Source organism: Lontra canadensis, unplaced genomic scaffold (genome assembly GCF_010015895.1).
Source record: "Lontra canadensis isolate GAN:19392208 unplaced genomic scaffold, GSC_riverotter_1.0 scaffold94, whole genome shotgun sequence".
Taxonomy (NCBI): Eukaryota; Metazoa; Chordata; class Mammalia; order Carnivora; family Mustelidae; genus Lontra; species Lontra canadensis.
The window spans coordinates 2,954,449-2,965,327 of record NW_022631088.1 but is presented as its reverse complement, the minus strand read 5'-3'; the positions used below and the strand labels follow the sequence as shown (position 1 = coordinate 2,965,327).

General features: G+C 63.5%; 1 protein-coding gene across 2 annotated transcripts; it reads left to right on the top strand.

Annotated features, from left to right (window-relative positions):
• The first annotated feature begins 379 nt into the window (after nt 1-379).
• On the top strand, nt 380-9,516 carry FES (FES proto-oncogene, tyrosine kinase). 2 transcript variants are annotated; one of them, XM_032836971.1, is made up of 19 exons: nt 382-581; nt 991-1,206; nt 1,427-1,600; nt 2,955-3,051; nt 3,162-3,345; nt 4,632-4,769; nt 4,844-4,963; nt 5,109-5,231; nt 5,375-5,561; nt 5,683-5,766; nt 6,148-6,357; nt 6,621-6,743; nt 7,132-7,185; nt 7,604-7,722; nt 8,017-8,111; nt 8,194-8,317; nt 8,547-8,704; nt 8,792-8,914; nt 9,303-9,514. In XM_032836971.1, exons 2-19 carry the CDS (start codon nt 1,000-1,002, stop codon nt 9,443-9,445), a joined length of 2,463 nt encoding a protein of 820 aa, XP_032692862.1. In that variant the 5' UTR covers nt 382-581; nt 991-999; the 3' UTR covers nt 9,446-9,514. The 2 variants fall into 2 exon arrangements, with proteins under 2 accessions (XP_032692863.1, XP_032692862.1); XM_032836972.1 differs by lacking the exon at nt 7,132-7,185 and having other exon boundaries at nt 380-581; nt 9,303-9,516.
• The last annotated feature ends 1,363 nt before the right edge of the window (nt 9,517-10,879 follow it).

Genomic DNA, 10,879 nt, shown 5'->3' with positions numbered 1-10,879 from the left:
CCTAGCCCCTCCGAGGGAGGAGGTTCCCTTGGGACAGAAAGCCCCTGCCTCCGGTAGGGGTGGGTGGCGGCCGGCTCCCTAGGACCTGTGCTGGAGAAGGAGGCCTCTCCTCGGGGATATTTACTTGGAAATTTTATTCACATGTTGGCTGGCGCCTGAGCGCTCCTTGGGGAATCCGATGGGGTGGGGAGGCCCGGAGCAGGCTTCCCCCTTCCCCTTCTGGGCCGCCCTGGCCGGGCGCCAGGCCCCCACCGCGCAGCGGCAGCTTCCCCGCGCTCCCGGGCGCTGCCCAGGCCCTGGGGGCGCCGGCAGGCGGCTCTCCGCGCGGCCATTCTTCCCCGGCCCCCTCCTCCCTTCCGTTTCCGCGGCCGCGCGGCGCGCTGGGCAGGGGGGCCGACAGGCGTTGGGGGCGCCGGCCCTCCCGCCCGCCCCTTCCCCTCGCCGGGCCCGCCCCGGCCGGCCAGCCGAAACCGCGGCAGGAGGAAGCCGAATCAGGAACTGGCCAGGGTCGCCCGGGCCGCAGTCGGGCAGGAGTCGTCCCGGAGGTGTCCTCGGCAGCCCCGGAGCAGCTGCCCGCGCGGGTAACTCCTGCCGCGAGGCCCCGGAGGCGCACGGGGGGCGGGGGGCAGCGGGGCCGGGGGTGCGGAGTGGGGACACCCCCGGGCGGGGCGCGCGTGGCACGGCAGGGGCCCGGCTCAAGCTGTGTCTGCCCGAAGCCCGAGCCCCTGAGAAGGGTGCGGGGTAGGAGGGCCTGGGGAGGGAGGGGTCCCCTGGCGCCATGCCTTGGCCGGAGACTCGGGAAGCAAGGAGGGCCGGGCGTCCCAGGCCAAGTTGCCGTTTTGGATCTATGGCTGCATTTCAGAAGGAGAGGACCCCACCTCCTGACCAGCGGCAGCTCCTTTTTGCCGGGCTGCCAACCCCTCTCTGGCCGGCCCCTCCATCCTCAGCTGCCGCCTTACCCAGCTGTGGACCCTCCTCTCTCTGCCCCAGGACGGCACCATGGGCTTCTCTTCAGAGCTGTGCAGCGCCCAGGGCCATGGGGCCCTACAGCAGATGCAGGAGGCCGAGCTGCGGCTGCTGGAGGGCATGAGGAAGTGGATGGCCCAGCGGGTCAAGAGCGACAGGGAGTATGCGGGGCTGCTGCACCACATGTCCCTGCAGGACAGTGGGGGCCGGGGCATGAGCCCCAACAGCCCCATCAGCCAGGTGGGGATTCTGGGGAACCCTAGGCCTCTGCGTCCCCTTCCTGCCTTTGAGGAATTTCGGTGGTGTGGGAAGCGGGGGTGGGGGGGGGGGAGAAGGGACAGTTCTGTCTGCCTGCCCCCTTCCCTTCCCAGAGCCCGCTGGGGAGGGTTGGAGGGTTGGCAGGCCCGGGCCAGGGAGCCATTGGCCCCCACTCCCTGTCTCGCCTGTCCCATGTCTACAGTCCTGGGCAGAGATCACCAGCCAGACAGAGGGCCTGAGCCGCTTGCTGAGGCAGCACGCGGAGGATCTGAACTCAGGGCCCCTGAGCAAGCTGGGCTTGCTGATCCGGGAGCGGCAGCAGCTGCGCAAGACCTACGGCGAGCAGTGGCAGCAGCTGCAGCAGGACCTCACCAAGGTGGGCCGGGGGCCCTGGGCTCCCCCTGGCCATGGCTGCCCAGAGGCCGAGAGTAAATGGGCTGGTTTTGCACAAGAGCCCCTGGATTAACGGGGGAAGTGCAAGTCCCTGACCGCAGGCCTGCCCTAGCTTCCGTCCCTCCTCCCCGCTCCTGGGCTGGTCTGTAGCAAGGCCCCTCTGCATTTTCTGTCCCCCAAGTGCATGCCCGAGCCAAGTGCTGGGGGCAAAGGTGAGTGATCCAGCCACTGCCTGCAGGGTGCGCAGATCTGTAACCCCCACCCCTCACTGCCCTGCGCCAGCCGGCTCTGAGGCCCCGAGAGAGCAGCTGGGGTTGGTCTGTCTGCTGTTGGTCTAGGCGGGCTCCTCGCAAGGCGTCAGAGATACCACAAGCAGCAGTGGGGCCCCCACTGTGGGGACACGGAGGTGCGAAGTCAGCCCACCAGCATTTGAACCGGCCCTGCTGCTCGGTCTAGAGGTTGAGCGATTGGAGCGGGTTGGAGGCTGCTGAGCCTGCCCGGTTCGGAGCGCTGGTCAGCACCCCTGCGCCACACCCCTTCCACCTGTGCCAAACCCAGCCTTCCCACGGACCCACAGCGGCCCCTGGTGGCCACTGTCCGCCCACCAGCGGGCTCCCCAGAAGTGCATCTAATTCGGGGGTCAGCCTGCTTTTATGGGGTACTTTTCCTGGAACCCAGCCATGCCCATTTGTTCATTTTCCCGTTACCTGGGGCTGTTACAGACCTATAGCGACAGAGCTGATTCCAACAGAGACTGAGGAAGTGTTTACCATCTGGCCCTTTAAGAGATTTGTCTCGTCTTTCTTTTAAGTTGTTTTAAGTTGTTGTACAGACTGGGAAACTAAGATTTAGAGGAAAGGGAGGGAACTTACCCAAAGGATCCCAGTGCATAAACAGGGGAACTGGGATCAGAACTTCGCTCTTGGCCATCCATTGTTCCTGCCACCAGGAACAGAATTTGCAGGAGTTGATGCAAAGTGAAAATGTGGGGCCTCTTGTCAAAAAATTATGAAGAGTTTCAAGATGGCACCAACAGAGCGTTAAACCAAGCCCTGGCCACACGTGCCTCCAGGTACCACTCTAGGTCAAGGAGGGCCAGGTGGAGCCTGCCCAGCGCCCCTCTCTGCCTGTCCCAGGCTCCTGCCCTCACGCCAGCTCCTCTGCTCTCACTTCAGCAGCAGTGTTGGGCCCCAGAGGCCTGCAGGCCTTTCCCGGAGGACAGACAAGGTCGCGCGGCCTGCCAGGACTGCGGGACCCTTGCAGGGCTTCACCTCAGGCCGAACTCTCCTGGGCCCTGGGAACCTGTTAGCCCACGCTGGCCCCTCGTCTCTCCCCAGGCCCACAACCAGGACATCGAGAAGCTGAAGAGCCAGTACCGAGTCCTGGCACGGGACAGTGCCCAGGCCAGACGCAAGTACCAGGAGGCCAGCAAAGGTGTGTGGCTTCCCTTTCTGGGAGAGAGGGAATCCCGAGCCAGCCCTGACCCCACCATAGGGGCCTGTCCTTCTGTGCCATCCCCCACGACCCCTCCATGCACCCTGCAGACAAGGACCGAGACAAGGCCAAGGACAAGTATGTACGCAGCCTGTGGAAGCTGTTTGCTCATCACAACCGCTACGTGCTGGGTGTTCGGGCCGCGCAGCTGCACCACCAGCACCACCACCAGCTCCTGCTCCCTGGCCTGCTACAGTCGCTGCAGGACCTGCACCAGGAGATGGCCTGCATCCTGTAAGCCACAGTCCCAGCTGCCCTTGCCCTGCCCTAAGCCCCACCGCCAGCCCCAGAGGCCGAGTCTGCCCTCTGGAGCAGGTGCTGGGCTGAGATGTGGAGTCCGCCGGCTGGTGTCTGGGTCGTGCTTTTCCAGGGTCCCTCTTGTATGAACGGAGCACTATTCTAGGCTCCGGGGTACAGCAGGGAACAACACAGACAAGAGCATCTGTCCTTTAGGGTCATTCACGGTACTGGAGAGAGAAAAGAGTAATGACAAGGGGCAGCATGTGTGGGATGGCAGTAAGTGGTACAGAGAAAGGCAGGGGAGGGGAGGCGGGCAGGGAGGAGGGAGAGCTTTCCATAGAGTGCTCTGGGAAAGCCTCAGAGATACCCAGGTGAATGCGGGTAGACGGGATGTTTGGAGAAAGACCGTTCCAGAAAGAGGGAAATGCAGGTGCACAGGCTCTGGGGTGGGAGAGTGCCTGAAATCCCGGGAGCAGCAGGGCAGCCAGTGCAGGCCAGGCAGAGGGAGGGGAGGGCCAGAGCAGGCTGGGAGGTCGGACAGGTCCAGGTTTGGGGCACTGCCGGGTGATGGAGGGGCCAGCAGGCCTTTGGGGGACTTGAGTGCTGCTGTGTGGAGGAGAGAATTCATGGGGCCAGGCCGGGGACTGTTGCAGGAGTGCAGATTGCTGGGCCAGCGCCGTCTCCATAGGGGTACTCCCGAGGTGGAGCCGGGCCTGTTCTTCATGAACCAGAAGTGAGGTGTGAGATGGTGTCTGGGGAAGCTGGAGTTTCCGCTGACTTATGTGGACAGGAAGGAGAGAAAAGGAGACAGGCGTCTGCCTTTCAACTCCAGGGGTTACAGTGTCTCAGGGACGTCTGGCGGGACGTGCGTGTAGGTGCGTGGCTGTGTGAGGCTGCAGCTCCGGGAGGGCCTGGGACTGGACGTGTGGGTGCAGGGCCAGCAGCACAGCAGAGCCCAGAGCCCCCCAGCATGGGGCTGGCGGCCCGGGATGGGTGCCCCTGTACTTGCATTTACCAAGCAGTCCGCGCACACCACATGCTCTGCACCCCAGCTCTCATTGGGTCCTTATCACAAGGCCCAGTGTCCCTGTGACACACACGGGGAAGCAGAGATAAGGGAGACATTGAGTAACTTGCCTGTGGTCATTTATTTGGCTGGTAAATGAGAGGGAGGGGGAGGCTCAAGCACTGGCCCCTCCAAAGCCAGCGTCAGGGGCCCCACGCTGCCCAACCTGGCCCGGCCCGAGGCCCCACTGACCAGGGCTCCTGTCTGGGGGCAGGAAGGAGATCCTGCAGGAGTACCTGGAGATTAGCAGCCTGGTGCAGGACGAGGTGGCGGCCATTCACCTGGAGATGGCTGCAGCGGTCGCCCGCATCCAGCCCGAGGCCGAGTACCAAGGCTTCCTGCGACAGTATGGGTAAGCCCCTCCTTGCTCCTGCCGGACACCAGGGCTTCTAGCCCGTTCGCTGACGGGGCACTGTCGCCCCAAAGGTCCGCACCTGACATCCCGCCCTGTGTCACCTTCGACGAGTCACTGCTTGAGGAGGGCGAGCCGCTGGCCGCAGGGGAGCTGCAGCTGAACGAGCTGACCGTGGAGAGCGTGCAGCACACGTGCGTGGGGCGGGGCGGGGCTGGGGGGAGGGGCGGGGGGCAGCGGACGCCGCCTGTGCAGAGCTGCGGCCCACCAGCCTTGCTTGGCTTCGCGGCGGTGCATCCGAGGGGCCCGGCTCTCACCCGGCCCTTCCTTCGGGCACAGGCTGACCTCAGTGACGGATGAACTGGCCGCAGCCACGGAGACGGTGCTCAGCCGGCAGGAGGCGGTCACCCAGCTGCAGCGCGACCTCTGGAACGAGGAGCAGAACACCCATCCCCGGGAGCGGTGAGCGCTTCGCCCACCCACGGCTCACCCACAGCAGCTTCCTGGCCTGCCCCCCCTCGCCTGCTGGGCGGACCGCTGCTGGCTGCCCCCCCAGGGCTGAGCCCCTCTCCCCTCCCCTCCCCGTCGCCCCCCACCCCCCGCAGGGTGCAGCTGCTGGCCAAGAAGCAAGTGTTGCAGGAGGCGCTGCAGGGGCTGCAGGTGGCTCTCTGCAGCCAGGCCAAGCTGCAGGCCCAGCAGGAGCTGCTGCAGGCCAAGCTGGAGCAGCTGGGCCCCGGGGAGCCCCCGCCCGTGCTGCTCCTGCAGGACGACCGCCACTCCACGTCGTCCTCGGTGAGCTGCCAGCCACCGCCTGCCCTGCCGGCCTCGCCCGCCCGTCCCGGGACGCGCTCCTCACTTTTGCCCTCCCCCTCCCCAAGCCTGGCCACCCGCTGACGTCTGTCCCTGGCCTCAGGAGCAGGAGCGAGAAGGGGGAAGGACACCCACCCTGGAGATCCTTAAGAGCCACATCTCGGGAATCTTCCGCCCCAAGTTCTCGGTGAGTAGAGCCCAGCCTGGGCCTGCAGCTCTGCCCTTCTCCAAGAGGTGGGCCAGGCCAGGGGTCTCCGACATGTACCGTTAAGCAATGTGTGCTGCAGCCTTGGTACCCCCGGCTGTCCCTGCTCTGGGAGTAGTTGGGCAGCGGGGGCCTGGAGGAGAAGGCAGAAGCCTGGTTTGAGATCAGCCGGCCTGGGCTCCCCCTCCCAGCTCTGCCTAGAGCGAGCCTGACCCGGGCTCTAATGGCACGTGGGTGGTTTGTGAGGACGAGGGACATATGTGAGCGAGAGAGAGACCCCAGCTGACCCTTGTCTGTCCTGGTGGCCTCCCCTGGCAAACTGGTGGAATGACCTTTCCTCGCCCCCCCCCCAATCCCTGCCAGCTCCCTCCACCCCTGCAGCTCGTGCCAGAGGTGCAGAAGCCGCTGCACGAGCAGCTGTGGTACCACGGGGCCATCCCACGGGCAGAGGTCGCTGAGCTACTGACACACTCCGGGGACTTCCTGGTGCGAGAGAGTCAGGGCAAGCAGGAGTACGTGCTGTCTGTGCTGTGGGACGGCCAGCCCCGGCACTTCATCATCCAGTCCACCGACGTGAGTGGGGCTGCCCTCTGGGGTTCCCTGCCTCGCCCCCCACCCGCCTCCGCAGGGGAATGGCCTTGGGAGGGCAGGAACTGGCTGCTGCGTCCACTGCTTCCTTGGCGGAGCTGAAAGGGGCCACAGAGAGCACCCCGTCTGTGCTGCAAGCTCAGGTTTTCGGCATGGGTGCCCCCCCCAAAGGAGGGCTCCAGGCTTGCAGTGCAGGTGCTCCCCCCCACAAGAGGAGGCCGTTGACCCTGGGTTCCCCTGCCCCGCAGAACCTATACCGACTGGAAGGGGATGGCTTTCCCAGCATCCCCTTGCTCATCGACCACCTGCTGCACTCCCAGCAGCCCCTCACCAAGAAGAGCGGTATCGTCCTGAACAGGGCTGTGCCCAAGGTGAGCCTGTGCCCGGCCCTGCCATGCCACCCAGGCCACACAGCGTCAGAGCAGGAAGGGTTTCCCAGGCTCCTGTCTATATGGGGGCGCAACGTGATTCCACCCTCCTCGGGGCCAGCTTCCCTCTAGGTTTGGAATCTCAAGGCCATGCCCATTCCATGGGACACACGCATACACACAGAGCTGAGCCTTCCTCATTGAGGGCACCTGCCTGGTCCCCAAAGTCTTCTAAGTGTGATCCTGAGACTGTCCAACCCCCATTTTTCAGACCAATAAACCGAAGTGCTAAGAAATGAAAAACAGCATTGGTGGGGGACGTCTGGTCCCTTGCAGGGCCCAGCACCCATCCCCTCACCGACTTCCGACCCCCCTTCCCCCCCCTCCCCAGGACAAGTGGGTGCTAAACCACGAGGACCTGGTGTTGGGGGAGCAGATTGGGCGGGTGAGTTGCGTGCCCTTATTTTCCGTCCACCACTTCCGCCGGCATCCCCATGCCTCCTCACCCCACCCAGGCCCTTTCTCCTCAGGGGCAATACCCATGAGCCATAAAATATCTCCTAAGGAAAGAGTCACTTCCTTAAGAATCAGAATGGGTTTTCAATCCAAGGGAAAGATCTAGGGGTTTTCTGTGTCACTTCTCCCTGTGAATGTGGCACGTCGGAGGTAACCTTTTCTCCCTATCCCACGCACACCCCCTTGGCTCCCCCCACCCAGGGGGTAGACGCCTGTGGAGCACGGCTGAGCAGTCTGGGTGTGGGGACAGTGAAGGGTGGGTGGGGACAAGATGAGGGCCAGCCCCTGGGAGAGAGGAAGAGGACCCTGGTCTGGGGACAACTGGTAGGAGCCTGGCGCCCTTTCAGGGGAACTTCGGTGAAGTGTTCAGTGGACGCCTGAGGGCGGACAATACTCTGGTGGCTGTGAAGTCTTGTCGGGAGACGCTCCCACCTGACCTCAAGGCCAAGTTTCTGCAGGAAGCAAGGTGTGTGATAAAGCAACAACCCCACAGTTCCACATACAGGGGGTTCCTCTGTGCATGGCATGAGGTGACATGCTTGGCTTAATCTTCATGCCCCTCACCCTGCACTGCACAGGTGGTACCCCCGCCTAGTGCCAAGGGGTAGAGGCCCAGTGGCCCACCTGAGGGAAGGTGTCTGGGTCTGCTGGCCTCACAGGCCATGCCCTCCTCGTCTGCTGCCTTCTCCTGTCTTCCCTCAGTCTCCCTGGGGCTCCTGGGGCTCCCCGAGCCAGGGTGCTAAGTGGTGCTGCCCCCCAGGATTCTGAAGCAGTACAACCACCCCAACATCGTGCGTCTCATTGGCGTCTGCACCCAGAAGCAGCCCATCTACATTGTCATGGAGCTCGTGCAGGGTGAGCCGAGGAAGCTGGTCTACGGCTTTCAGGGGGAAGCAGCCGCCCGTGGCTCACCTGGTCTCCTGCTGCCCACCCCCAGGGGGCGACTTCCTGACTTTCCTGCGGACAGAGGGCTCCCGCCTGCGGATGAAGACCTTGCTGCAGATGGTGGGGGACGCGGCCGCGGGCATGGAGTACCTGGAGAGCAAGTGCTGCATCCACCGGTGAGAGCTGGCAGGGCCCCCCCACCGCGGCCTGGACACCATCTCTACCCCCCCACCCCTCCCACCCCCGCCCAGGGCAGGCATGGACTCCAGACCTGGCGGCTGCCTGTCCCCCGTAGACCAGGGGCTGGGGCTGGTGAGCAGCTCTGTCCAAGGCCGTGCCTGGAGCGTGGGGTTGGGCAGGGGCGGTGGCTGCATGGACACTGTCCCCCTCCCCGCCCCCACCCAGGGACCTGGCGGCTCGGAACTGCCTGGTGACAGAGAAGAACGTCCTGAAGATCAGTGACTTCGGGATGTCCCGGGAGGAGGCCGATGGGATCTATGCAGCCTCTGGGGGCCTCAGACAAGTTCCGGTGAAGTGGACGGCTCCGGAGGCTCTTAACTACGGTAGCCGGGCCTTCCCCGGGGCGCCCCGCGGCTGAGCCCCCTCACTGCGGCTGCGCGCGGGGCCGCTCACGCCCGCCCTCCCCGCAGGACGCTACTCCTCCGAGAGCGACGTGTGGAGCTTCGGGATCCTGCTCTGGGAGGCCTTCAGCCTGGGGGCCCCCCCGTACCCCAACCTCAGCAACCAGCAGACACGGGAGTTTGTGGAAAAGGGTAAGGCGTCCCCGCACGGTGGCCACTTTGGACCCACGCGGTTCTCCCGAGGCTTGGGCTGGGCTCCCCGGGGTCCCCGACCGCCCTGAGGGCAGAGCGAGGGTCATCCCGTGGCCGCCACCATAGGCCCAGCGCTGTGGCGCTAACCCGTCACCACAAGGGCGGGAGGGCTTCCCGCGTCCCTCCTACTACAAACGATCGGGCCTGCAGGGCCGGCTGCGTGCTGTGGGACCGGGGTCAGAGCCTCTGCGTCCTCGGGGCCCTTGAGGAGTTGCCCTGAGAACACCCCTTGGCGCAAGCAGCTCCCCGTGCTCCGGGAGCACCCCAGGGGCTGCCGGTCCCCCGCCCACGCCTCACGGCTGCCGCGCCCCCGTGCCTGTCCCCACAGGGGGGCGCCTGCCCTGCCCCGAGCTGTGCCCCGACGCCGTGTTCCGGCTCATGGAGCAGTGCTGGGCCTACGAGCCCGCGCAGCGGCCCGGCTTCGGCGCCATCTCCCAGGAGCTGCAGAGCATCCGGAAGCGGCACCGGTGAGGCCGGCCCGGGTCCCGCCCGCGGCCTCTGCCCGCCAGCTCGTGTCTCCCGCCCTGCGGCTCCTGCGGCCGGTCGCCTCTCCCCGGCCGGCCCCGGCCCCTCCCCACTCCGCGCTGCCGGCAGCCACGCAGCTCCGGTGGGTCGGCCCGTCCCGGCGGAGATAATAAAACCACTTGCGCCCACTGAGTGCTCTTGGCATGTGCGCGCCTCCGGAGGGCAGGCCTGAGGAGGAGGAGGCGGGCCCGTGCTGTGGCCGTGGGGAAGGGGGGGACCGGCAGTGTCCGCGGGTCACAGCTGACCCGGCCCGTAGCCCATGGATGCGAGACACGGGGGAGACGGAGACCGTCTACAGGCTTCCGGCGGTGGCCGTGGCCTTCCTGAAGGAGGGTCGCGGGCAGCAGGGCAGAACTGCGGAACGGCGGGGAGTTTGGAGACGGCGCTTCTGAGGGGCCTGTGGGGAGGAAGGTGCGACACAGAAGTCTAGAAGCCCTGGGTGGGTCTGGTGGCTCAGTGGGTTAAGCGTCTCCCTTGGGCTCGGGTCATAATCCCGGGGGTCCCGGGATGGAGCCCCACATTGGTCTCGCTGCTCAGCAGGGAGCCTGCTTCTCCCTTTGCCCCTCCCCCTCTGTGTTCTCTCTCTGACAAAAAAAATTTAAAAAAGTAAAATAAAGAAGTCTAGAAGCCCAAATGGAGGCAAAGCCTGGCCACTGATGTTGGAAAGTCACTAGCTGACAAATGTCGGAGTAGCGACATGATGATGTGTGTGACAGTCATAAGAGACTCAGGGGAGAGGCGAGGGGAGTCAGGGAAAGCGAGTCTCCCTTAAAGGGGGCTGGGGTGACTGAACATGCTTCCCAGGGAGCTCATCCATCAAGACAAGTCTACTGGGCAACGGGGTCGCATAGCGGGGAGCTCTCACCTCCTCCTCTAGGTCCATAAAGACCCCCGAAATCTATAAAATCATCAGAAACTTTCCCAGAGAAGGGCACGAAGAACAAACTGAAAAACAGAAACCGGGAAGGATCTCTTGCTCCCAAGAACAAGGCAACAAGAGCTTTGGGGTAAAATGGCCTTCCCTTGAGAAAGCTGAGGAAGTAGTTCACATCTATTTTTGACAGAGATAAAAAAAACTGTAACTTGTGTAAACAAGAGGAAATCAAGTTAGAGTGTGATTAAGAAAAAATACTAAGAAGTCTTTATCATTAGAAGTGATAAAAAGCAGAACCAAAGAACTTCTGTTTTCTGGGTAGGATGTGGTAGGTGGGTCTCCACAGACCACTACTCCCATTGTAACAGCTAGGAGGAAGTGACATAGAAATCATTTTTATTTTACTTTTCTAATTTTAAAAAATATGTTAAATATTTAAATATTTTTATTTAAATATTTTAAAGTATTTTTTAAATATTTTATTTATTTATTTATTTATTTATTTA

Excerpts from the sequence above, each read along its gene's own strand:
- FES (XM_032836971.1), top strand. The coding sequence starts at position 1,000 with ATGGGCTTCTCTTCAGAGCTGTGCAGCGCCCAGGGCCATGGGGCCCTA. Across the intron at positions 3,346-4,631 it reads CAGGAGATGGCCTGCATCCT|GAAGGAGATCCTGCAGGAGT; the intron begins GTAAGCCACAGT and ends GTCTGGGGGCAG. Across the intron at positions 4,964-5,108 it reads GTGGAGAGCGTGCAGCACAC|GCTGACCTCAGTGACGGATG; the intron begins GTGCGTGGGGCG and ends CTTCGGGCACAG.